Source organism: Apodemus sylvaticus, chromosome 5 (genome assembly GCF_947179515.1).
Source record: "Apodemus sylvaticus chromosome 5, mApoSyl1.1, whole genome shotgun sequence".
NCBI classification, from domain to species: Eukaryota; Metazoa; Chordata; class Mammalia; order Rodentia; family Muridae; genus Apodemus; species Apodemus sylvaticus.
Window position 1 is genome coordinate 38,788,315 of NC_067476.1, and position 26,863 is coordinate 38,815,177.

General features: G+C 39.3%; 1 protein-coding gene across 2 annotated transcripts in view; it reads right to left on the reverse strand.

The window, feature by feature from the left end:
- The window catches only part of Ccdc148 (coiled-coil domain containing 148), a 186,388-nt gene that overhangs the window by 55,241 nt on the left and 104,284 nt on the right, over positions 1–26,863 (reverse strand). For both annotated transcript variants that reach the window (XM_052181135.1, XM_052181134.1), the window contains one exon: positions 17,606–17,724. In XM_052181135.1, the coding sequence (XP_052037095.1) occupies positions 17,606–17,724 (119 nt within the window). The remainder of the gene's footprint in view (positions 1–17,605; positions 17,725–26,863) is intronic.

The window sequence follows — 26,863 nt, forward strand, 5'->3', positions numbered from 1 at the left end:
TCTACAGATGGTCAATGTGGATGAGAACTAACCTGCTGGAAGTCAGATAAAATTGAAGAACTACCCCTTCTCCTCAAAATAGCCTATATCAGTCATCGCACCCAACCTTCCATTTGGAGATAGCCACTTCATTGCTAATAGATAGTGTAATTTATAATCTCCTCTAAAGGTATCATCCTAAATGACATCGTTCTGCGATGACAGTTTGATATACTTTTAAAAAATATATGTGTGGCCTTCTGGTTTCTGTCTGCACCCAGAGCAGATGCTGTAACACAGTACTCTATACCCAAAACACACCTGTGAGCACAGGTAAGACCACCACTTCTGCTCAAATTCCTGACCTAAGAGGGACCTGCCCAAAGCCATCAGGACACAGGAACCAAGGAACAGACAGGGACAGTATCCTTCCGGTTTCCATTTGCACCCCAGAGCTGAGCCTGTGCCACAAGTCTCCATACCCAAATTTCTCCTGGAGAGAACTGGTCTCCCAAGAGTATTGACAAACAGATTTGCAGGAGGAGACACAATCAGAACCACAGTCAGAGACAGCAATACCAGCTAACACCAAAAATAACCAGATGGCAAGAGGCAAAGGCAAGAACATAAGCAACAGAAACCAAGGTTACTTGGAATCATCAGAAACCAGTTCTCCCACCACAGCAAACCAGAAATACTCCAACACACCAGAAAAGCGAGACTCTTATTTAAAATCACATCACATGATAATGATAGAGGACTTTAAGAAGGACATAAATGACTCCCTTAAAGAAATACATAAGACACAGATAAACAGCTAGAAGACCTTAAAGAGGAAACACAAAAACCCCTTAAAGAATTGCAGGAAAACACAATCAAACAGGTGAAGAAATTGAACAAAACCTTCCAGGATTTAAAAATGGAAATAGAAACAATAAAGAAATTACAAAGGGAGACAACTCTGGAGATAAAAAACCTAGGAAAGAGATCAGGAGACATAGATGCAAGCATCACCATCAGAATACAAGAGATACAAGAGAATCTCAGGTGCAGAATATACCATAGAAAACATAGACACAACAGTCAAAGAAAATGCAAAAAGCAAAACGTTCCTAACTTCAAATTGTGTCCAGGAAATCCAGGACACAATGAGAAGACCAAACCTAAGGATAATAGGTATAGATTAGACTGAAGATTCCCATCTTAAAGAACCAGTAAGAATCTTCAACAAAATTATAGAAGAAAACTTCACTAACCTAAAGAGATGCCCATGAACATACAAGAAGCCTACAGAACTCCAAATAGATTGGACCAGGAAAGAAATTACTCCTGTCACATAATAGTCAAAACACAAAATGCATAATAGTCAAAACACAAAATGCACAAAGCAGTAAGGGAAAAATGTCAAGTAACATATAAAGTCAGATCTATCAGAATTACACCAGACTTCTCACCAGAGATTATGAAAGCTAGAAGATCCTGGGTAGATGTCATGCAGACCTTTATAGAATACAAATGCCAGCCCAGGCTACTTTACCCAGCAAAACTCTCAGTTACCATAGATGGAGAAACCAAGATATTCCATGATAAAAACAAATCAACACAATATCTTTCCACAAATTCAGCCCTACAAGGGATAATAGATGGAAAACACCAGCACAACGAAGGAAACAACACCCTAGAAAAAGCAAGATAGTAATATTCTTTCAACAAACCCAAAACAAGATAGTGACACAAACATAAAAATGACATAAAAAATAAATGGAAACAACAATCACTATCTTAATATCTCTTAACATCAATGAACTCAATTCCCCAGTAAAAGGACATAGACTAACAGACTGGATACATAAACAGGACCCAGCATTTTGCTGCATACAGGAAACTCACCTCAGTGTCAAAGATAGACACTACATCAGAGTAAAGGGCTGGGAAACAATTTTCCAAGCAAACGATCCCAAGAAACAAGCTGGAGTAGCCATTCTAATATCAAATAAAAGCAACTTTCAACCAAAATTTATCAAAAAGAATAAGGTAGGACACTTAATACTCATCAAAGGAAAAATCTATGAAGAAGAAATCTCAATTCTGAACATCTATGTTTCAAATGCAAGAGCACCCACATTCATAAAAGAAACTTTATTAAAGCTGAACGCACACATTGCACCTTACACAATAAAAGTGGGAGGATTTAAAACCACACTCTCATCAATAGACAGATCATGGAAACACAAACTAAACAGTGACACACTGAAAATAACAGAAGTTATGGACCTAATGGATTTAGCAGATACCTATAGAACATTTCATCCTAAAACAAAACAATATACCTTCTCAGCACCTCATGGTATCTTCTCTAAAATTGACCATATAACTGATCACAAAACAGGTCTCAACAGCTACAAGAAGACTGAAATAATGCATCCTATTAGATCACCATGGACTAAGGCTGGTCTTCAATAGCAACAACAACAACAACAACAAAAGCCCACATACACATGGAAGCTCAATAACACTCTACTCAATGATAATTTTATTCTATGAAACCACAACTACACTGCGTATTCTCCCTTGGAGATGGAACAGTTTCTGTCTAATGAGGAACCTGTCACAATTTCTTTTCATAGAGGACTCCATAAGAGACTTTTTTTTCTACTTCGCTGTTTTATGTTCCAGATAGATTTTAAAAACTGGTTGAGTGCATATTACTTTTAGTTTCAGAAGACATCATGTATATTTAAGAGGCATGTAACTATTATAAATTTTTTGATGACTTAAAAAATGTAAATACTGAGTTGTATATTTTAAAATACAATTTATTATTTTAATGTGTATGTGTACATGTGTGCGCATGCATGTGCATGCCTATACACTCATGTGGGTATGTGGATAACATGGTGTACTTGTGAAAATTGGAGGGCAGCTGTATCAGTTCTCACCTTTCACCGTGCTTGAGACAGGGTATTCTGTTGCTGCTTGTTCTAGGCAGGCTGGTCTGATGGCTTCCACTGCAGTCTGGTCATTCCCCTGTTGGATCACTGGCTTTGCAGATGCAAAGTGTTTGGCCTTAAAGAGACTTCAGAGATCTAACTTCCTGTATTCACACTCAAGTATCTGACACTCTACCTGCCATGCCATCTCTCCAGCCATGACTAGAGCACTGATGGAAAGATTTTCATCTCTATAGAAGGTTTCCACTACCCTTTATCATGGGACCTAATGCTGAAACTGAGATCAGTATTGCAAAATCAAGGACCCACTCTTCTTCTAATAGGGGTGACAAGGATGTAGTGAAAGAACATTTGATCTCTCAGGAGATGATATATATTACATATACATTTTGAGCAATGATTTACAAAGGAATTCTTAGCAGTCTGGAAAGATGTCTTAGTGTTTAAGAACACTGTTTGCTCTACAAGAGGTTCTGAGGTCAATTCCCAGAAACCTCATGGTGGCTCACAACCACTTGTAATGGGATCCAATGCCCTCTTCTAGTGTGTTTAAAGATAGTGACAGTGTACTCACATATATAAGATAAATAAATCTTTAATAGTAATAATATTAATCAGTTATCAATAGGTAGACATATTGCTCTGAAAAAGTTAAGAGGTAGAATCAAAGTAAAATGATCTTCAGTGAGAAAAAGAAATTGGTGTTGCACAGATGAACCTTGGAAAGAGGACGCCAAGGAAAAGAACCCAGAGGCATCCCACTTGTCTAAGTGCCCAGGAAAGGCAAATCTACTGTGGAAGACCTAGATTAGGAGTGTATGGGTCTGGAAGCAGGGATGGGATGGAAACTGAACAACTGGGTGGAAGAGATCTTCATGGTGTGATGGAAACTGTTAAAAAGCTGACTGTCACCATGGTGGTACAACTCTATAAACATACTGACAACTACTGAGGCATATGCTTAAAATAGGGAGCCTTTGTGATGCATAAATTGCTCTTCAGTTAAATGTTATATGTGTGTGTGTGTGTGTGTGTGTGTGTGTGTATGTATGAAAAACCAGATATATATTCAATATATAAACAATAAAAACATTTAACTATATTCAGGATCATTTTCTTTCTCTGACTTCATCTTCAATGACATGAATTTCCAAAGTTTGCTAATCTCAATACTTTATATATATATATATATATATATATATATATATATATATATATATATATATATATATATATATATATATATATATGGTTTTAGTGACTTCCAATAAAGTGTACCAAAATTTACACTTTTTAATTTAGGACATAAAAGTCCAAAAGTATTCTAATAGCTCCTGATTTATTGTCAGGACAGACAAAATAAAATGAGAGCTACTTAGAAATAAGATAGTGAAAAGTATCATTTCAATTTTACAGAATGTTGGCCAAAGTTACATAAAAAAAGATTACAGACAAAACAAAACAAATAAACAAAACAAAACAATAACAACAAAACCCTAATTGTAAAATAAGAAATTGAAAAGAAAATAACTAAAGCTTTCGACCCAAAGGACAAAAGCAAACATATAGAAAACAAAACAGAACAAACAAACAACAAGCAAATAAAAACCCAAATAAACAAAACTTCATAGTTACCTGTAGCGATCAAGCCAACAAGGTGCCAGCAGTCTAGCTGGCAGTACTAACTACACTTCTTTGGGTATACGATGTGTGCATGCACAAATCAATAAAGAGGACATCCTGGGGAGTAGGGAGCGAGAAGAGGAAGTTGGGGGTTGGTATGATCAAGGCAAATTGTATAGCTGTATGAAGTTGTCAAAGAATAAATAAAAGATTAAAACAATAAAAACATTTTTTTACTGTATTTTCTACGTTCTTTGTTTACATTCCAAATGATTTTCCCTTTCCCGGTTCCCACCTCCCCATAAGTCCCATAAGCCCTCCCCAATCAACCCCCTCCTACTTCTCTGTCCTGGTAATCCCCTATAGTGCTGCATCGAGCCTTTCCAGGACCAGGGCCCTCTCCTTCCTTTTCCTTGGGAATGATTTGATATGTGAGTTGTGTCTTGGGTATTCAGAGCTTCTGGGCTAATATCCACTTATCAGTGACTGCATTCCATGTGTGTTCTTTTGTGAATGAGTTACCTAACTTAAGATGATATTTTCCAGTTCTAACCATTTGCCTAAGATTTTCATGAATTCATTGTTTTTAATTGCCGAGTTGTATTCCATTGTGTAAATATGCCACATTTTCTGTATCCATTCCTCCATTGAGAGATATCTAGGTTCTTTACAGCTTCTGGCTATTATAAATAGGGCTGCTATGAACATAGTGGAGCATGTGTCCTTATTGCACGCTGGGGAATCCTCTGGGTATATGCCCAGGAATGGTATAGCTGGGTCCTCCGGATGTGTCATGCCCAGATTTCTAAGGAACAGCCAGACTGATTTCCAAAGTAGTTGTACCAACTTGTACACCTCCCACCAACAGTCAATCCTTTCTCCACATCCTCGCCAACACCTTCTGTCTCCTGAGTTTTTAATCTTAGCCATTCTGACTGATGTGAGGTGAAATCTCAGGGTTGTTTTGATTTGCATTTTCCTAATGACTAATGATGTTGAACATTTCTTAAGGAGCTTCTCAGCCATTCAAAGTTCTTCAGGTGAAAATTCTTTGTTTAGCTCTGTACCCCATTTTTAATAGGGCTTTTAATTAGGTTCTCTGGAGTCTGACTTCTTGAGTTCTTTGTATATATTGGTATTAGCCCTCTGTTGGAAGTAGGGTTGGTAAAGATCTTTTCTCAATTTGCTGGTTGCCATTTTGCCCTTCTGACAGTGTCCTTTGCCTTACAGAAACTTTGTAATTTTATGAGGTCCCATTTGTCAATTCTTTTTTTTTATTATTGATATATTTTTATTTACATTTCAAATGATTTCCCCTTTTCTGGGTCCCCACTCCTCGCAAGTCCCATAAGCCCTCTTCTGTCCCCCTGTTCTTCCATCCACCCCTTCCCACTTCCCTGTTCTGGAATTCCCCTATACTCTTGCACTGAGTCTTTCCAGAACCAGGGCCCACTCCTCCATTCTTTTTGGACATCATTTAATTTGTGGATTATGTCCTGGGTATTCAAAGTTTCTAGGATAATATCCACTTATCAGTGAGTGCATACCATGATTGATCTTTTGAGACTGGGTTACCTCACTTAGTATGATGTTCTCCAGCTCCATCCATTTGTCTAAGAATTTCATGAATTCATTGTTTCTAATGGCTGAATAGTACTCCATTGTGTAAATATATCACATTTTTTGTATCCATTCCTCCGTTGAAGGACACCTAGGTTCTTTCCAGCTTCTGGCTACTACAAATAGGGCTGCTATGAACATAGTGGAGCATGTGTCCTTATTGCATGCTGAAGAATCCTCTGGATATATGCTCAGGAGTGGTATAGCAAGGTCCTCAGGAAGTGACATGCCCAGTTTTCTGAGGAACCGCCAGACTGATTTCCAAAGTGGTTGCACCATCTTGCAATGCCACCAGCAGTGGAGGAGTGTTCCTCTTTCTCCACACCCTCGCCAACACCTGCTGTCTCCTGAGTTTTTTACCTTAGCCATTCTGACTGGTGTGAGGTGAAATCTCAGGGTTGTTTTGATTTACATTTCCCTACCCATTTGTCAATTCTTGATCTTAGAGCATAAGCCATTGGTATAATGTTCAGGAACTTTTCCCCTGTGCCTATGTCCTCAAGGGTCTTCCCCAGTTTCTTTTCTATTAGTTTTAGTGTGTCTGGTTTTATGTGGAGGTCCTTGATCCACTTGGAGTTGAGCTTAGTACAAGGAGATAAGAATGGATCAATTCGAATTCTTTTGCATGCTGGCCTCCAGTTGAACCAGCACCATTTGTTGAAAAGGCTATCTTTTTTCCACTGGATGTTTTCAGCTTCTTTGTCAAAGATCAAGTGACCATAGGTGTGTGGGTTCATTTCTGGGTCTTCAATTCAATTCCATTGATCTACCTGCCTTCCATTGTACCAATACCATGCAGTTTTTAACACTATTGTTCTGTAGTACTGCTTGAGGTCAGTGATACTGATTCCCCCAGAAGTTCTTTTACTGTTGAGAATAGTTTTAGTTATCCTGGGTTTTTTGTTATTCCAGATGAATTTGAGAATTGCTCTTTCTAACTCTATGAAAAACTGAGTTGGGATTTTGATGGGGATTGCATTGAATCTGTAGATTGTTTTTGGCAAGATGACCATTTTTACTATATTAATCCTGCCAATCCAAGAGCACGGAAGATTTTTCCATCTTTCTGAGATCTTCGATTTCCTTCTGCAGAGACCTGAAGTTCTTGTCAGACAGATTTTTCACTTGTTTGGTTAGAGTCACACCAAAATACTTTATATTCTTTGTGGCTATTGTGAAGAGTGTCATTTCCCTAATTTCTTTCCCAGCCTGCTTATCCTTTGAGTATAGGAAGGCTACTGATTTGCTTGAGTTGATTTTATACCCAGCCACTTTGCTGAAGTTGTTTATCAGTTGTAGGAGTTCTCTGGTGGATTTCTTTTGGGACACTTAAGTATACTATCATATCGTCTGCAAATAGTGATAGTTTGACTTCTTCCTTTCCATTTGATCCCTTTGATCTCCTTATGTTGTCTAATTGCTCTAGCTAGAACTTCAAGTTCTATATTGAAAAGATATGGAAAGGGGGGGGCAGCCTTGTCTAATCCCTGATTTTAGTGGGATTACTTCAAGTTTCTCTCCATTTAGTTTGATGTTGGCTACCAGTTTGCTGTATATTGCTTTTACTATGTTTAGGTATGGGCCTTGAATTCCTATTCTTTCCAAGACATTTAGATGAAAGGATGCTGAATTTTGTCAAATGCTTTTCAGCATCTAATGAAATGACCATGTGGTTTTTTTCTTTGAGTTTGTTTATGTAGTGGATTGCATTTATGAATTTACATATATTGAACCATCCCTGGGATGAAGCCTATTTGATCATGGTGAATGATTGTTTTGATGTGTTCTTGGATTTGGTTGGCAAGAATTTTTATTGAGTATTTTTGCATCGATATTCATAAGGGAAATTGGCCTGAAGTTCTCTTTCTTTGTTGGATCTTTGTGTGGTTTTGGTGTCAGGGTAATTGTGCCCTTGTAGAATGAGTTGGGTAGTGCTCCTTCTGTTTCTATTTTGTGGAACAGTTTGAAGAGTATTGGTGTTAGGTCTTCTTTGATGGTCTGATAGAGTTCTGCACTAAAAGCATCTGGTCCTGTGCTTTTTTTTTAGTTGAAAGACTTTCTATGACCCCTTCTGTTTCTTTAGGGGTTATGGGACTGTTTAGTTGATCTATTTTATCGTGAATTAATTTTGATATTTGGTATATGTCTAGGAAATTTTCCATTTCCTCCAGATTTTCCAGTTGTGTTGAGTGTAGGCTTTTGTAGTAGGATGTGATGATTTTTGAATTTCCTCAATTTCCGTTGTTATATCTCCCTTTTCATTTCTAATTTTGTTAATTTGGATATTGTCTTTGTGCTCTTCGGTTAGTCTGGCTAAAGGTTTATCTATCTTATTGATTTTCTCAAAGAACAAGCTCCTGGTTTTGTTGATTCTTTGTATGGTTCTGTGTTTCTACTTGATTGATTTCAGCCCTGAGCTTAATGATTTCCTGTCTCCTACTCCTCTTGAATGAATTAGCTTCTTTTTGTTCCAGGGCTTTAATGGTGTGCCATTAAGCTGCTAGTGTCTCTCTCCTTGTTTCTTTTTGGAGGCACTCAGGGCTATGAGTTTTCCTCTTAGTATTGCTTTATTGTGTCCCATAAATTTGTGTATGTTGTGCCTTCATTTTCATTAAATTCTAAAAAGTCTTTGATTTCTTTCTTTCTTTCTTCCTTGACCAAGGTATCATTGAGTAGAGTATTGTTCAGCTTCCATGTGTATGTGGGCTTTCTGCTGTTTTTGTTGCTACTGAAGACCACTCTTACTCCATAGTGATCTGATAGGAGGCATGGGATTAGTTTGATCTTCTTATATATGTTGAGGTTTGTCTTGTGACCAATTATATGGTCAGTTTTGGAGAAGGTACCATGAGGTGCTGAGAAAAAGTTATATTCTTTTGCTTTAGGATGAAATGATATATATATATATATATATATATATATATATGTTAAATCCAATTGGTCCAAAGTTTCAATTAGTTTCACTGTGTCCCTGTTTAGTTTCTTTTTTCCCTGATCAGTCCATTGAGGAGAGAGGAGTGTTGAAGTCACCTACAATTATTGTGTTAGGTGCAATGTGTGCTTTGAGCTTTAGTAGAGTTTCTTTTAGGAATGAGGGTACCCTTGCATTTGGAGCATAGATGTTCAGAATTGAGAGTTCTTCTTGGTGGATTTTTCCTTTGACCAGCAAGAAGTGTCCTTCCGTGTCTCTTTTGATGACTTTAGGTTGAAAGTCAATTTTATCTGATATTAGAATGGCTACTTTGGCTTGTTTCCTGAGGTCATTTGCTTGTAAAATTGTTTTCCATCATTTTACTTTGAGGTAGTGTTTGTCTTTGACACTGAGGTGTGTTTCCTGTATGCAGCAAAATGTAGGGTCCTGTTTAAGTATCCAGTCTGTTAGTCTATGTCTTTTTATTGGGGAATTGAGTCCATTGATGTTAAGAGATATTAAAGAATAGTGATTATTACTTCCTGTTATTTTTGATGTTATTTTATATTTGAGTGGTTATCTTCTTTTGAGTTTGATGGATGAAGGTTGCTATCTTTCTTTTTCCAGGATGTACTTTCCCTCCTTGTATTGGTGTACAAGGTGTTGTATTGGTGTTTGTATTGGTGTTTTTTCACTATTATCCTTTGTAGGGCTGGGTTTGTGGAAAGATATTGTGTAAATTTGGTTTTATCATGGTATATCTTGGTTTCTCCATCTATGGTGATTGAGAGTTTTGCTGGATATAGGAGCCTTGGCTGGCATTTGTGTTCTCTTAGAGTCTGCATGAGATCTGCCTAGGATCTTCTAGCTTTCATGGTCTCTGGTGAGAAATATGATAGGTCTTCCTTTATATGTTACTTGGCCTTTTTCTCTTACTGTTTTTAATATTATTTCTTTGTTTAGTACATTTGGGGTTTTGATTTTTATGTGATGGGAGGTATTTCTGTTCTGGTTCTGTCTATTTGGAGTTCTGTAGGCTACTTGTATATTCATGGGCATCTCTCTCTTAGGGTTAGGGAAGTTTTCTTCCATAATTTTGTTGAAGATATTTACTGCCCCTTTAAGTTTTAAATCTTCCCTCTCATCTATATCTGCAATCCTTAGGTTTGGTCTTCTCATTGTGTCCTGGATTTCCTGGATATTTTGGGTTACAAGTTTTTCATATTTTGCATTTTCTTTGACTGTTGAGTCAACACTTTCTATATTATCTTTGACATCTGAGATGCTTTCTTCTATCTCTTGTATTCTGTTGTTGATGTTTGCATCTATGACCCTTGATTTCTTCCCAAGGTTTTCTATCTCCAAAGATGTCTTCTTTTGTGATTTCTTAGTTGTTTCTACTTCTGTTTTTAGATCCTGGATGGTTTTGCTCAGTTCCTTCACTTGTTTGTTTGTGTTTTCCTGTATTTCCTTAAGAGATTTTTGTGTTTCCTCTTTCATGACTTCTGCCTGTTTACCCAATTTCTTCTGCATTTCTTTAAGTGATTTTTGTATTTCTACTTTATTGGCTTCTATCTGTTGACGCATATTCTCCTGAATTTCTTTAAGTGATTTTTGTGTTTCCTTCTGCCTTATTCATGATCTCCTGTATTTCTTTAAGAGATTTATTTATATACTTCTTGTAATCCTCTAATAGTATTATGATAAGTGATTTTAAAATCCAAATCATTTTTCTGGTGTTTTGGGGTATCCAGGGCTTGCTGTTGTTGGAGAATTGGGTTCAGATGCTGCCATATTGCCTTGATTTCTGTTAGTAACATTCCTACCTTTGTCTTTTGCCATCTGGTTATCTCTGGCATTAGTTGGTCCTGTTGTCACTGGCTGGTGCTTGAACCTCCTGTGAGCCTGTAATGCTATTTCTGCATCACCAGATGACTGGGGTTTCCCCCGGCATGGATTGCTGATGTGCTGCCCTAATCTTGGGTGCCATGGAGTCCTGATGCCCCAAGCAATGCTATACTTGGGTTGTCTCTGTGTACATGGTGTTGTTGCCTGTCTGGTGTGTCTTGTAGCGAAGATGGCAGACGCCATGGGGACCCCCTCCAAGCACCGATCACTATGCAGGGCAAGCAGCCCAGGACAAGGCTGGCACACAGATGGCCCACAGAGCTGCCCAGGACCTGGGTGAAGGCAGGAGCCTGGCGAGCTGTGTCCTGAGTGATGTCAATCTCAGGATATCTCTATGTACCTGGCACTGCCCATCTGGTCCATCCAGGAACCAAGATGGCAGAGCTAATAAAAACATTTAACTATATTCAAGATAATTTTTCTTTCTCTGATGTCACCTTCAATGGCATGAATTACCAATGTTTGTTAATCTCAGTACTTCATAAACATCCCAGGCTTTATGTCCCTGCATCTCCACTGCTGCTATCTTAGGCTGACCTTTCTCTCTTTCTCTCTCTCTCTCTCTCTCTCTCTCTCTCTCTCTCACCTAAAAGAAACTTGAAATTACCTTCTTGGCCTATCTCAATCAAGATAATTTCCATACTTCTAATGGAAAAAATCCATGAGAACCTGAGAAAATAAAGAACCACAAAGCTATTTTGACAGCATGTTTTTAGATTTGGAGACTAAAGTATGTGTGTGTGTGTGTGTGTGTGTGTGTGTGTGTGTGTGTGTGTGTAGTTAGTTTTACTTAACATTATTTTAATGCAAAAAAGGCAACAGAATTTGTAAAAGAGGTGACATCATAAGAGTAGTTATTTTTTAGGAGAACACTTGTCCTACTAGACAGTACAGGAGGCTGATTGAACAGTAAGGTGTCCGCACAGAAGTAAAAATAGAGAGCAGCTTTTATTTAATCTAATTAAGAGTCCATATGGGCATATAAATATAATTAGAAATGTGATATATAATAAAAAGCAGCGTACTCAATCAAAGGGTAAGGATGAGTCAGTATTAATTGGTTTTGAGATAGTTAGCCATCAAATTAGAGGGGGGAAAAGGAAGTCAGACAAATAGCTCACATGTTTATGACTCTAAGTTCCAGATGGCTACACTGCTAATTTTTAGAAGTATGAATAGCTTACTCTCCTTTTTTGAAGTTTAGGTAGGGTTTTGTTTTGAGGATTACCATGGATCATTTTGAGGGTTGCTCCTCATTTTGCCTTTGTTTGCCAAGCCGTTTGTCATGGTTCAGGAGGAGAATCTTTTTCTAGTTTGTCCTATGGCAGAGATTGCATACACTTCACTGCCAGACCAGGGCTTCTTTTCCAAATGTTCCATTGGTATTCTTTGCTAGCAGCAACCCTAAAATAGCTAAGTTAACAGACAATCTGCAGAGAGACAAATACGTTTTGTTTTCTTCCAGATGGTTATGTTGAATGTGTCTGCCCCAAATTCCTATGTGCACACCTTCCTTCCCAGTGCCCTTATAGGAAGAGACAACAAGGAACCGGTCTCTCTCAGCCAGCGAAGTGAGTCTCCATGAGAGGGCTGCTTTCTGAAGGCCAGGAAGGGAGTCCTCACCAGAACCCGGTTCTGTTTGGGGTTTCTAGGCGTCAGAATTAAGATTAAATCCCAGATTTTCAAACCTCCCAGTGAATAAATACATTTCTTCATGAGCGCTCTAGCTGACCGATACAATGATACTATATTTTGCATCACACCAAAGGTTGGTTTGGTTTTTCTTACATTTATATTTTTGCCTGAGTACATATAATCTTGTGTTCTTATCATACAGATCTTTCACTTGCTTGGTTACAGTCATACCAAGGTATGTAATATTATTTGTGAATATTGTGAAGGGTGTTGCTTCCCTAATTTCTTTCTCAGCCTGCTTGTCCTTTGAGTAGAGGAAGGCTACTGATTTGTTTGAGTTAATTTTATATACAGATACTTTGCTGAAATTGTTTATCAGCTTTATTTTGTCTCTTATTCTCCACACAAAAAAAATTCTGGTGGAATTTTTGGGGTCACTTAAGTATATGATCATATCATCTGCAAATAGTGATATTTTGACTTTTTTTCTTTCCAATTTGTATCACTTTGACCTCCTTTTGTTGTCTAATTACTCTTGCTAGAACTTCAAGTACTATATTGAATAGGTAGGGAGAGACTGGACAACCTTATCTAGTCCCTTATTTTAGTGGGATGACTTCAAGTTTCTCTCCATTTAGTTTGATGCTGGCTACTGGTTTGCTATATATTGCTTTTACTATGTTTAGGTATGGGCCTTGAATTCCTGTTCTTTCCAAGACTTTTATTATGAAGGGATGCTGAATTTTATCAAATACTTTTTCTGCATCTAATGAAATGATCATGTGTTTCTTTTTCTTTGAGTTTTTTATGTAGTGGATTATATTGATGGATTTCTGTATATTGAGCCATACCTGCATCCCTGGGATGAAGCCTACTTGATCGTGGTGAATGATAGTTTTGATGTGTTCTTAGATTCAGTTGGAAAGAATTTTATTGAGCATTTTTGCATCATTTTCATAAGGGAAATTGGTCTGAAGTTCTCTTTGTTTGGTCTCTATGTGGTTTAGGTATAAGCATAATTGTGACTTCATAGAACAAATTTGGTAGTGTTCCTTCTGTTTCTATTTTGTGAAATAGTTTGAAGAGTGTTGGTATTAGGTCTATTTTGAAGGTCTGATAGAATTCTCCACTAAACCCATCTGGTCCTAGGTTTTATTTGGTTGGGAGTCTATTAATGACTGCTCCTAAGCAATCTACAGATTCAATGCAATCCCTATCAAAATTCCAAATCAATTCTTGATAAAGTTAGAAAGAACAATTTGCAAATTCATTTGGAATAACAAAAAACCCAAGATAGTGAAAACTATTGTCAACAATAAAAGAACTTCTGGAAGAAGCACCATCCCTGAAATCAAACTGATAAAACCTGTGTGGTATTGGTACAGAGACAGGCAGGAAGATCAATGGAATAGAATTGAAGACCCAGAAATGAACCTACACACCTATGGTCACTTAGTATTTGACAAAGGAGCTAAAAATCATCCAGTGGAAAAAAAGACAGCATTTTTAACAAATGGTGCTGGTTCAACTGGTGGTCAGCATGTAGAAAAATAAAAATGCAAATTGATCCATTCTTATATTCTTAGATAAAGCTCAAGTCCAAGTGGATCAAGGACCTCCACATAAAACCAGATACACTGAAACTTATAGAGGCGAACGTAGGGAAGAGCCTCAAACACATGGGCACAGGGAAAAACTTCCTGAACAGAACACCAATGGCTTATGCTCTAAGATCAAGAATTGACAAATGGGACCTCATAAAATTACAAAGCTTCTGTAAGGCAAAGGACACCATCAATAGGACAAAATGGCAACCACCAGATTGGAAAAAGATCTTTACCAATCCTCCATCTGATAGAGGGCTAATATCCAATATATACAAAGAACTCAAGAAGTTAGACTCCAGAGAATCAAATAACCCTATTAAAAAATGGGGTGCAGAGCTAAACAAAGAATTTTCAGCTGAGGAAACTCAAACGTCTGAGAAGCACCTAAAGAAATATTCAACATCCTTAAGTTATCAGGGAAATGCAAATCAAAATAATCCTGAGATTCCATCTCACACCAGTCAGAATAGCTCAGATCAAAAACTCAGGAGGTAGCAGGTGCTGGTGAGGATATGGAGAAAAAGGAACACTCCTCCATTGCTGGTATGATTGCAAGCTGGTACAACCACTCTGAAAATCAGTCTGGCAGTTCCTCAGAAAATTTGATGTAGTTCTACTTGAGGACCCAGCTATACCACTCCTGACATATAGAAGATGCTCCAACATGTAATAAGGACATATATAGAAGATGCTCCAACATGTAATAAGGACACATGCCCCTCTATGTTCATAGCAGTGTTATTTATAATAGCCAGAAACTGGAAAGAACCCAGATGTCCTTCAACAGAAGAACGGATACAGAAAATGTGGAATAGTTACACAATGGAATACTACTCAGCTATTAAAAACTATGAATTCATGAAATTCACAGGTAAATAAATGGAATTAGAAAATATCATCCTGAGTGAGGTAGCCCAATCACAAAAGGATACACATGTTATGCACTCATTGATAAGTGGGTATTAGCACAAAAGCTCAGAATACCCAAGATACAATTCACAGAGCACATGAAGCTCAAGAAGGAAGACCAAAGTGTGGATGCTTAGGTCTTTCTTAGAAAGAAGAACAAAATACTCATTATTTTCATGGTATTATATTATTAGAGGAAAATTCTTTACCTACCTCCCAAATTTCTAGAATGGTTACAGATGAATATACCCTATAGTTATTGTCGGGGTAAAAGCTTTTTACAAGTAAGACTGAATTTCAAATCACAGCATGAGAATTATATTTCCATCTCCATCACTTTTTTTTGAGACAGGGTGGCCTTGAACTTGCTATGTAGCTTGTAGGATGACCTTGAACTTCTGATCCTCCTGCCTCCATTTCCAGTGCTGCGATTAGAGGCATTTGCCACCACATGCTGGTGGTGCTAGGGACTGAGCCCAAGGCTCTATGAATGCCCTTTTCCACGGGCTACACCCCCAGCCACAAAGCATCGCAATCTTTTTTTCAGAGAACTATAGCATGTAGATATCATGATACTTGAAAATCAGTGATTTGCTGGGCGGTGGTCACGTATGGCTTTAATCCCAGCACTTGGGAGGCAGAGGCAGGTAAATTTCTGAGTTGAGGCCAGCCTGGTCTACAGAGTGAGTTCCAGGACAGCCAGCACTACACGGAGAAACCCTGTCTCAAAAAAGAAAGAAAGAAAGAAAGAAAGAAAGAAAGAAAGAAAGAAAGAAAGAAAGAAAGAAAGAAAGAAAGAAAGAAAGAAACAAAGAAAGAAACAAAGAAAGAAACAAAGAAAGAAACAAACAAAGAAACAAACAAAGAAACAAACAAAGAAACAAAGAAACAAAGAAAGAAACAAAAAAAGAAACAAAGAAAGAAAGAAAAAGAAGAGAAAAGAAAAATAAAAAAGAAAATCAGTGATTTACCACTGACATGCAAGTATTGGCCTCACAATTATTTAAATCTGCATTTTTTTTCCATCAAGGGAGTTGAAGACAGTATCACAAGCTCTTATAGGTGACTAGCTTTTCAGCCTTCAGATGCTTTCTGGTGGACAAGACAGAGCCTTGTGGGAGGCAAAAACTGACGTTCCCAAGGTCATCCACTATTCAAAGCTGAGTCAGGAACAAAACCCTGAGTTATGGCCCCTGCTCCTTGGTCCTTTCTGCTATGCTGTAATATGGCTATTTTTTCCTGTTATGTAATACACACTAATCTGATTTTCTTTTTCTCCTTCTCAACTGAAGCTCTGAATCAGCTAATCTTGATAATTACCAGGACAGGAAGCAAAAGACTGAAAATGGTTCTGTAATCAGAGAAGCTCCCTGCTAAGAGACACGTTCTATTAGAAGCATGTCCCAAATGCTGGGACTCCACATCTGCTCTGCTTCCCACACCCCTTGAAGTTCCTGTGGCTCTCTTTCTGTTCCTGGGAGAGCTGAAATGGCCCAGACAGCATCTTCACCACTGCCTTTGCATCACCCTTTGGTCCACAGCTATTCGGGGCCTCCCATTACTTCTTTCTGAGCCACAGCCTGTCCTGTGGTAGCCACTTGTATCTTGGCCATCACTTGCTATCTATTTCCTTCTTGGTTGTTTGACCTCCTGACCTTGAGCACAGACTTTACCATATTCTTGCTTCTTTGTTCAACTCTAAAGTGTTAAGATGCCCAGAAAATTGTGTGACAGAGATGGATAGGACAAGGAGCACCAGCAACTTCAGAGCCAGGTTCTGATTCAAACTAGTCCCTTCTGTAGAAAGACTCCCTCAGCCCTAGAAAACTCCCTAGTATGTTCTTGGTCCCTTTATCTAATAGGAATTTCTTGTTAGAGAATATAGGTCTTTATTTTATAATTTCCTTTGCAGATTACTACAATTTTTACTGTTTTCTTTTGGGCCCGGATATAGTCATCTTTAAAGACATTGATTTAATCTCTTGGTGCAACTCACAAAATAGAAGGCCAAGCTCATTATCTCAAATGCCCTTCTCAGCTCTGTGGTTATGTAATTGTAGGGAATTCTAAGGATTGTTCACCAGGACATCCACACAGTTCTGCATAATTGTGGATTGTCCTCCCAGCCTCAGTCACAGGAAGTGGACCCTTTTCTTATTAAAATAATGGCTTCTTCCTCCTGGGTCAACATATTAAGTCACAGCAGGCACCAGTATCATTTCATGCACACAGTGGGGGCAACCGGTTGCCATCAAATCCTCTGTGAGGTCATGGAAAAGTGGAGGTTTAAGTACGAAAGTGAGAGTACAAGCTATATTATAAACATCATTTCTTCCTTTCATATATATACATATTAAATGGGAACACTCGGTGTGACAGATCCTTGCTCTCATAATGCTCATGCTGACATTGCAGACAGTGCTTTCCCAGTTCACTGTCACGGGCTCAAACCCCTCCCTTACCTTTCTCTGTCTTTCACTGACTGTTCTGCCATTAACTTCTTCAGTTCTTCCAGACGCTGGAGATCTCTCATTTCCATTTCTTGCCACTTCTGTTGTTTCTTAGCCCAGTAATTTCTTATCTATCACATAAATATTATACCAAATTTAAATTAACAACAGATAAAGTGGAGGAGAGGCAATAACAGTATCCAGTTGCTCAGACAGCAAAGATCAGATTGGAATGGCATTTTATCTTTGTGTGTGTGTGTGTGTGTGTGTGTGTGTGTGTGTGTGTGTACTTTAGAACTGTCTATAAAATATTCTCAACAGAACAAAAATAAATTAAATCACAAAGGTGCAAGTCTCTGAAAAGCTCTTGACTTAGCCGTTTCTGAAGTGGAAATGTACCGTATGCTGAGACCTTGATTTTAATCTATGGCTGAAATAATTGACTTTCAGGGAACCACAATAAAGGCATGTTTCTGCCTCTGAAGAATATGACCTACCTGTTACCCAGGAGTATTTTTATCCTCTTATGGTGATTCAGTCTTTAACAAATATAACATTAAGACTATTTTTACCTTAAAAGCATGGGTTTATTTATGCTAATGGACAGCAGGATGTTGAAAGCTTTCTGCTCCTGGGGGAAGTGGCAGGAGATGAGTGGGAGGAAGGAGGGTACGAATTAACACGGTTGTGGTAAAGAGTAGTTGCGACCTATGTGGTAAAATAAAGGTCATACTTCTCAGGTTGACAAAGATGGAAGGCATTGTTCTTCCAGAGCTGGCTTTACTTCTCTCAATGGAAGCAAATAAGTGTTATTTCCAGGTGGCTGAAACCGGTTCAGGGTTCCAAGGTGTGCTTAGGCAACTCAAGTTAATAGAAGCCCGTTCTAGGTTGCCATGTTAGTGTTTTGAGCTGCGGGGTCTTGCTAGGAAAAGACAGAGCGACGCCTCTTCAGTGCTGACAGGCAGCAGTCTGCAGTGGCTGGCTAGCCAAACCTCCAGTGTGGCATTTCATCTTCTGAAAGTGTAGATAGGAAAAGCTAAGTGGTTTCCCGGCTGGCTGTCCCTAGTACCATGTTGTTTGATCCCTAGAAGTCACTCAAGAGGCAGCAGAGGATCCTCTGGGCCACGGGCAGAACAATGAGGCACTGGAAACGGAAAGGTAACTCAAGGCTCAACGCGGTGTAAGGTGAAACCCACTCCACTAAAGCCGGAGTTTAAAGAGAACAGAAAGAAACCAGAAAGGATCCAACAACAGAGAGAGAGAGAGAGAGAGAGAGAGAGAGAGAGAGAGAGAGAGAGAGAGAGAGCAGTTCACTGATAAATGTCAATAATTCCTAAGTGCCAGGCAAGATTACAGATTGTTTTCACTGGAGTATAAGTCATCTTTATATGTTTCTGCATTCTCTTACAGGTTTTTTGGCAATAAATGTGTCTTTCATTATCACGGTGGTAACGCTACCTCAAGACCAAGCTTTAGAAGGCATATATGAAAGAGAACTATCTCCTGGGTCATTCCAGACCAATCATAGACACTCTTAGTACTAGCCTGGAAGGAAGGGCAGAGCTCCTTCTGAGAACTGGCTGCTGATGTCTGCCATCTCTGCCATCACTTGGTATGTTGCCTTGTGCAGATCAAAGACTATGATCTTCCCTTTCCCTCCCTTCATTCCTTCTTTCTTCCTTCCATGCCTCTCTTCTTTTCTTCCCCCTGCCCTCTCTTTTCCCACCTCTCCTTTCTTCCTCCAATGTAGTTGTTTACAGTGTTAAGCCTGAGCTGGTCTTTGAGAAACCTCAGTGCCATGATCTGAGAGGTTCCTCACAGCTTCAAACTTCAGAGGACCTCATCCTTGCTATAACTGAAATCCCAGGAAAAAGAGATACTCACTGAATATAGTCCCTTTACCTGTTCTTGTCAATGTTTTGTGTGGATTTCTGGGTCACCTCCAGATCTGGTCCAGAATTCAGACACTTGAATCACAAACTCCTCCAAGCTACCTCTGTCAACATCTACACTGCCATTTAACATGTTAGTCTTAGATTTTCAACACTTTTCAAAAAAACTGCCTTCTCCTTCAAGATTTGATTATCATTAGTATTCTACCCATAAATCTTAGATTATATAGCAATAGGCTCTTTGGCCAGAACTGGCCCCTCTCTACCTTCATCCGCTGGCTTTTGGCTTAGTACACTGTTTAGTTTGGCCCTAAACATGAGATTTTGCTAATTAGTATATACCTTCTCTGTCCCACTAGATTGCAAAACATGTGATTTACCAATCTTGGCGTTTCTGAATGTCTTCCAGAACAGAGCGTGTACATTAATAACCATTTGATTAATGATACAATTGTGTGAGCAGGTACTAAATCCATGGCTTCGGTGAGACCTTCAGTGACAATTATCTTTTAAAAATTAATTCCTGGTCAATAGCTCCTAATAGACATGGAGAGGCATAGAGGGAACACATTTTTTTTCCACAGGGAGCACAAAAGCTCTAACCTTCCTTAAAGTCCCACCAAGGAGAGGAAGGGCTGTCCCTCCCTCGGTCGTCATATGTAAATGGTCTAGAGACCCCCAAAAGACCCTTGTCCAGGGTTCTCCATCCTTAGTCTCCCTGCTCCTCTGCCTGGGCTTCTCTTCACCCCCACTCTCTTTACTTTGTTCTGCTTCCTTCTCTGAAATACAATTAAACACGGATCTCTTGAGTTAAAAACAAATATGAAGAAAGCCTTTTCTGAAACCTCCAAGATGGTAGCAACATGTTACTTAAGGTTCCTTTTCTTCAAAGCATCTGAGACTATGTCTTGCTTTCCTCCTTTACAGCTCCTAGATTATTCCTTGCTCCCAGCATTCCTACCTCTGCCTTCTAAACCGGGGGGACTGAGCAAGCAAGAGGAAAGGCAGAGCAAGTCTAGGCAAGTAGTAAATCCAAATATCTCAGTAATGATCCACGCTAACTTGTTGCCTTCACCAGGGACCAGGGATCAAATTGAACAACTATCTCAATTCTTGTTTCATCAGTAATTGGTACTTCTATATGTTTGATTCTATTCACACACATGCATTTTAAACATTATTGGTTTTAGCATTCATTTGTTCACTAAATAGTTATTAACGACATGCCTAGAACCATATACTGTACAGTTTACTTGGTATATTGTATGTATGGCAATTATCATAGCAATGGGACTTAGTAGAGGAAAGACACAATAAAGAAATAAATGAAGGAACATGTCATTACATATTCTGTTAACTCCTAAGCAAGATTTAAGTAGTGTGAGATTCAGACTGGTTTGAGTGGCTTTATCAGAAGGCATTTTTAGAATGCCTTCCACAGGCCATGAGGTGTCAAAACCTGAGAGCTGAGAGTGAGCCAGCCATGGAGGAGACAGAGACCCGGGAAGACAAGGAAGCTGTGGGACCAACAGCATTGGCCGTGAAAGGTCTCACCTGTGCTGGGAGTCAGGCGTCGGCACAGCAAGAGTGGATGGGTAAGCTAACCCAATGGGCCAACCGAGAGCACTGGGAGTCTAGATAAGCAGCAGAGGACTCAGGAATGAGGAAGCCACTGGGGAATTTCAACCAGCCAGAGATTCTGGGTGTAAAAGGATGGCTCTGCTGGTTAAATGGAGAACAGATAGCTGAGGTGCTGAGTAGGAAAGAGATGACAAAGGAAGGTGAAGCAAAGACCAGCACTGAGACTAAGCCCCGGGTGCAGGGTGGGGGCAGGGCATGCTTGAGAGTGGAATCAATGTGCTTGTTGGGAATTCTGTCCATTAAAGGCCTGGGATAAAGAACAAGCGAGGAGTCTTAGCATTTTGCTCTAGCAGCTGTGAGATTGAAGCAAGAGTGGGTTCATAACCGGCTTGGGAAGGGAGAGTAAGCAGGAAGTCACTGGTGAGCACGTAGTGCCTGAAATGCCCAGAACAGCTCTGAGTGGAGACCACAGACATCTGGAGGTGTAAATTGTTCTAGGGCGAACTCAGTCCTTGAGGCCCAAATTAAGCATCTATTTGCAGAAAAAAAAAAAAAAAAAACCCCTGATGTCCAAGATTAGGAGGAAAAGGTGCCAACCTCATTTACATCTTCATTTTTTCAGTTTTTCCTAGGAGAGTGGCTTACCTCCTCACCTCCACTGTGGGATCTTATTATGTTGTCAAGACCTGAGTAAGCCTAGCTTCATCCCCTGTAGCAAGGACCCTTTGCTTATGATTTATTATGCTTCTCTCCTTGATTCGTTTCTATGGCCCCTCCCTGGATTATTCCTGAACTGTGGGAGCATTTGTTGTGTGCCTGGGATTGTGTGGCCTCCTGCCGTTTTGACTGGGGGAAACCCCTCTTGGCCCTCCTTTAAAATGTAATGTTCAGCACTGCCTTCTTAGCCTGTCTTCCTTTCGCCTTCTTCCAGATATGACTAGGTGTGCCTGCTGGGGTATTATGTTTTCTTGGCATAACATCCGTATGGATGCTAATACATTATTTAGCAATGTATCCCCATTACCTTACATTGAGTCTGACATACAGTCGAGGTTAGAGGGTCACTGTTAAATCAGTGGACGCTTCTCCTGGTCTCTGGCCCAAGAATAATAGTTGTGGGTGGGAAGCAGGCCAGCAGTTTTATTTGCAGCATGGTGAAGTCTGAACTAAGTACTTCCCCTAGGAGAGTTCCATTCGCTTCTCATCAATTAATAGGAGCAGAGAGTGTGGATCGAGAATTATTGGCTCTGCAAGCGTCAAATTAAAATCCTGGCTGAGGACACTTAACTAGCCCTTGGAGACACTTGTTGAGACAGAGAATCTAAATACAGTGAGTTTTTGACTTCTTGTGCAATCTTTAAAACATGCCATTGGTGGGCCATCAGATCATTAGTGTGATAAGTTGAATGTCAAGCTCTTTACTTGGACATGATGTTTTAAACAAAATAAAGCAAGCCCCTATCATCTTGCCTTCCTCACGTGGATGCTGATTTATCCCGGATGCAAGACGCTCCTTCCCGTGCTCCCATATCTCTCCATTTTAGCAGGCCTGCACCGGCGAGAGCAAACCAAGGAAAATAGACTCCGTATAGATTTATGTAATGTAATGCTATTTCTCCCAGAGCATTTAGATCATTTTTATATCCTACCTTGCTTTAGCAATTTTCAAAACAATTTGTTTCTTATTAACAGCCCTACCTGAAAGCATGATGTTTATGCTCCGAGCAGACATCAAAGTTTACCCTTAAAAATCCTAGACGAGTGTCAAACAGCCATTAAACTCACCATGAAATGAGACTTTCTTACTTCCAGATAGAAAGTAGAAGCTTAGAAAGAAAGCATTATAATAGGAAAAGGGCTGGCCTCTAATTTCAAGCTGTGTGATATTGAATCTGAACAAACAGATTTCTGTGCAGTGTTCCTGCGTTTATTATCTCCAGAACTTTAATAACTTTACAGCAGGAGGTCACAACACTTAACCAGACACACGGAAGACACCATGAACAAAGGTTAAAATATTCAGCTTCCCAACAAAACATGAAGATAAAGCAAACAGTTATTTCATCTTTTGGTGGCTAATTTATTTAGTTGGCTCTTTGCAACTTACAGACATCCTTTCTACCTTTACCATGCAATATGCAGCCCCCATATAAAAATATAACATTATCATAATAAAGCACAACTGAACATCTTAATAAATGCATTCACTTTTCACTTTTTTCTGTTAATTTAACTACCATTAATAGTACCGCCACCTCTGCACTGGCATATAATTTATGACCTTCTAGAAGTCAAGAGACATTTCTGTACAGTGGCATCTTTTGTATCTGGTATTGTCTTTTGGGGGAGAAATGAAAGAGACTCATCTGATAAACTGATGTGGTGAGAAATAGTGCACACAGGATAGCACAGAAGAAAGTTCTGGTTTGGGTTTTGCTCATATAAATCCCAACATACCTGAAAAGACAATAATGGTTCAGCCTACCAGTCACTAAACTGATTTATAATGTCATGGGGCACGGTATTTAATCCTAAGGGCACACATATCTGCCATTTCTCTGAGTCAAAGTGCTTCAGAGACCCAAATCAAGCTGTTTCGTGCTAGGGATAAACCCCATGCCCCCTCAGTCTCAAAATCTTTCAGTCAGTGTTATCTCTTCTGTGCTCTCCACTATAACAGCATCTATGTGACTTGACTTAAGACTGACTTAAATTTCTGAATTTAAAAAATTGGTTTGAGGTTGGAGAGATGGCCCAGTAGTTAAGAGAGATCCCAGTTCTTCCTAGTATTCACATCTCCTGGTTCACAATCACCTTTAACTCCAGCTCTAGGATATCTGGCATCCTCTTCTGGACTCCCCAGGCACCTGTATCCACTCAGGACATGCCATGCCCCCCAAGATATATCTTATTAAAACAGAATTTAAATCTTAAAAGGGCCTTTGAATTAATTTGCAAGGAACTCATTCTGCAAAACCTAAAAGCTCTCTATATGAGCAAGGAACCAAAGTCAGATCTTTGATACATAAAATAGAAGTCGGTTTTACAATCACACTCCTGGTTATTTGAACTTCAGGGATCTGTACTCCGCACTATAACAGTATCTATGTGACTTGACTTAAGACTGAATTCAGCCAGAATTCAAACTGATCATATTTCTAATACATTCCCCTGCTCTAAACTTGACTGTTTCACACGCTGAGCTGAAGGCTGGTAAACAAGTCCATCCCTGGCTAGTAAGAGAATAAACTATCATGAGACTGTGAATAAGAAAACAGGACCCACAAGATGGCTCAGTGACAAGGGTAACTGTCACCTATTCTGATGACCCGAGCCTCACATGGCAGAAGGAGAAAAACTATTCCCACAAGTTGTCAACTGACCTTTACATGTGTGCCACAGAATGCACATGACCTCTGCATGTGTGGATGGATGTGGGCATATATGTACATACATACATAAATAAATAAATGCAATTTTTAATAGGAAGAAAACTCTCAGAAACTTTAATTACTAAGAAATAAGCTTTTAAAGTCCAACAAACATGGAAATTGACAAAAAAATTTATGTATGTGTATTTCTGACAGTCTTAAAAAATGAAAAAGATGGCAATGAGGGAAATACCCCAGATTGTGAGATTATCAAATAAGCCATTTGATGAAACAGTAAGTAGGCAATAAATCCTATGTAGGACAAAAGGGAACTGTGCAGGTTATATTGACAAGACAGGCAAATAGCACTTGAAAGAATACATTTCTGTACATAAAAATGTTGAAGGCCATTGTTGTTAAGAACTTTCTTTTGGGAGCTATGCGGGTTTGGGGTGGTCTTCATAATACTTTGTGTGCTTGTGTGTATTTTTACAGCAGATATAAAATACTTTGTAATTACCAGCGTTTGCCTTTTAAATTTAGACAAAGAAAGTACATATTTAGAAAGTGTACCCAAGGGGCGCGGCTATCATTTATTCCTGACTTTTTCAAAGTATCTTCTCATCAGTATTGTATCATGCCCAATGACAGGATACCATATAAAGACCTGATTGTGATGACAGTTGTATAACACTATCCATTCCTGCCACATTGCATATGGCATCGTGGTCGTGTTCTTTAGAAACATCTCGTGGACTCGTGGTTTAATTTTATACAGGTTTTATAAAGGTCTCATACCAAACTTCTATTTAAATACTACCTATGGAATAAGTTGCATTCTTCCCTTCAGCACATGCCCCAACTCCTCTCCTCAGATACTGGAATGATGTCCATCAGTAGTGAATGGGGACTAAATGCTCTTCTTAAACTGAATTCAACCACAAAATCTCTCCTCTCTTTCAGTTTGCTGGTGTAACTGTGTTGTTATCCCTTTAACTCCTTGTCTCTTATTCTCTTGCTAATTTCATATATCAGTGACTCTTACTAATAAAAAGATGGGCACAAATAAAAACTAGAATAAGCTGAAAAGATATACTGCAAAGAAAATTGAAAGGAGCGTTAAAATGCAGGCAGTGAGGAGTTGGGAGGCACTGAGATGCATTTACCACCTGTAGACCAGGTACAGCATGGGGGGAGGGGCAGCACACGGCATGGGGGAGGGGCAGCAGACAGCATGGGGGGCAGCAGACAGCATGGGGGAGGGGCAGCAGACAGCATGGGGGGCAGCAGACAGGAGCAGAGACCTTTAGTAGAATGATAGTCAGGCATTACCCAACAGAGCAAGGAGCTGGGGACCCTCACTCTCCTGTTTCATCCCAGTCTCCTATCATGGTGTACTTTTGCTAAATGCAGCCAGAAGCCAGAGGCCAAGGTAGACACACTGGGAAGCCCAGGAGCCACTGAATCAAAGGCGGAGACTACTCAAGGGGAGCTATTCCATACAGCAGTATTAATGTCTTTGATTATAAGTGTTCAGAAGTAGGTGACACCGATATACATGCAGGAGTACCATTTTAGACAGAGCTTGATTCGGCCACTTGTATTGAGGACTCACTCCTGCACAGCAGAGCTTCCCACTCATGCAAATTGGCAATAACCTCCCTTCTGTTGTGATGTATCCTATGTCCATATAATAGGATGAGCCAAGAAAATGTTCTGGAGTAAACACATTAGTTATCTCATTCTTAATTGAAATGCCAGGTGGATTTAAAAATAACTGTCATGGCTTCTTTAGGAGAAATGTCTGTTTTCAGGATGGGCGATATTACATAAGGATGGTGTCTTGTGTTGACATTACTGAAATGAATTTGCCCATAATCCTGTTTAATTTCTCTCTTTTCACTATTCATTAGGGAGGGAGTTTATCTACTAAGGATGTTGTATTTCAAGATGTGAAGTGTCAGGGAGAGTAAAAGGTAATCAGGCCTCGGAGTTATTCAATCATGACTTCTTAGAACTTAGAGCTCAGGTGATTTCTGTGAACATTTAATCCAAACACTTCATTTTACAACTGAGAGGGCAAAATCTCATAGAACCTGAATAACATGTCCAAGGTCACCCATCGTATTAGGGCCCCAGGCCTGACAGGTTTTCCTCTCCACTTCAAAATTAAGGCATGTGCTGCGTACAGCTAAGTGGTTGCGCACAGTGTGTGCTGCAAACATATTCTCTCAGCCAATACTCTGTGAGTGCCTGGAACCATGCATTGGAAATAAAGAAATGGAAAAAAAAACACCCACAAATCCTCTTTTCTTGTGAGAGTACATTCTAAAAAAAAAAATTAATGTAGTATTTAAATGTGTGTGTGGGGGGGGGTGCGTGTGCTCGCACTCAAGCCAGGGGTGGTAAATGCTGAGGAAAACTAA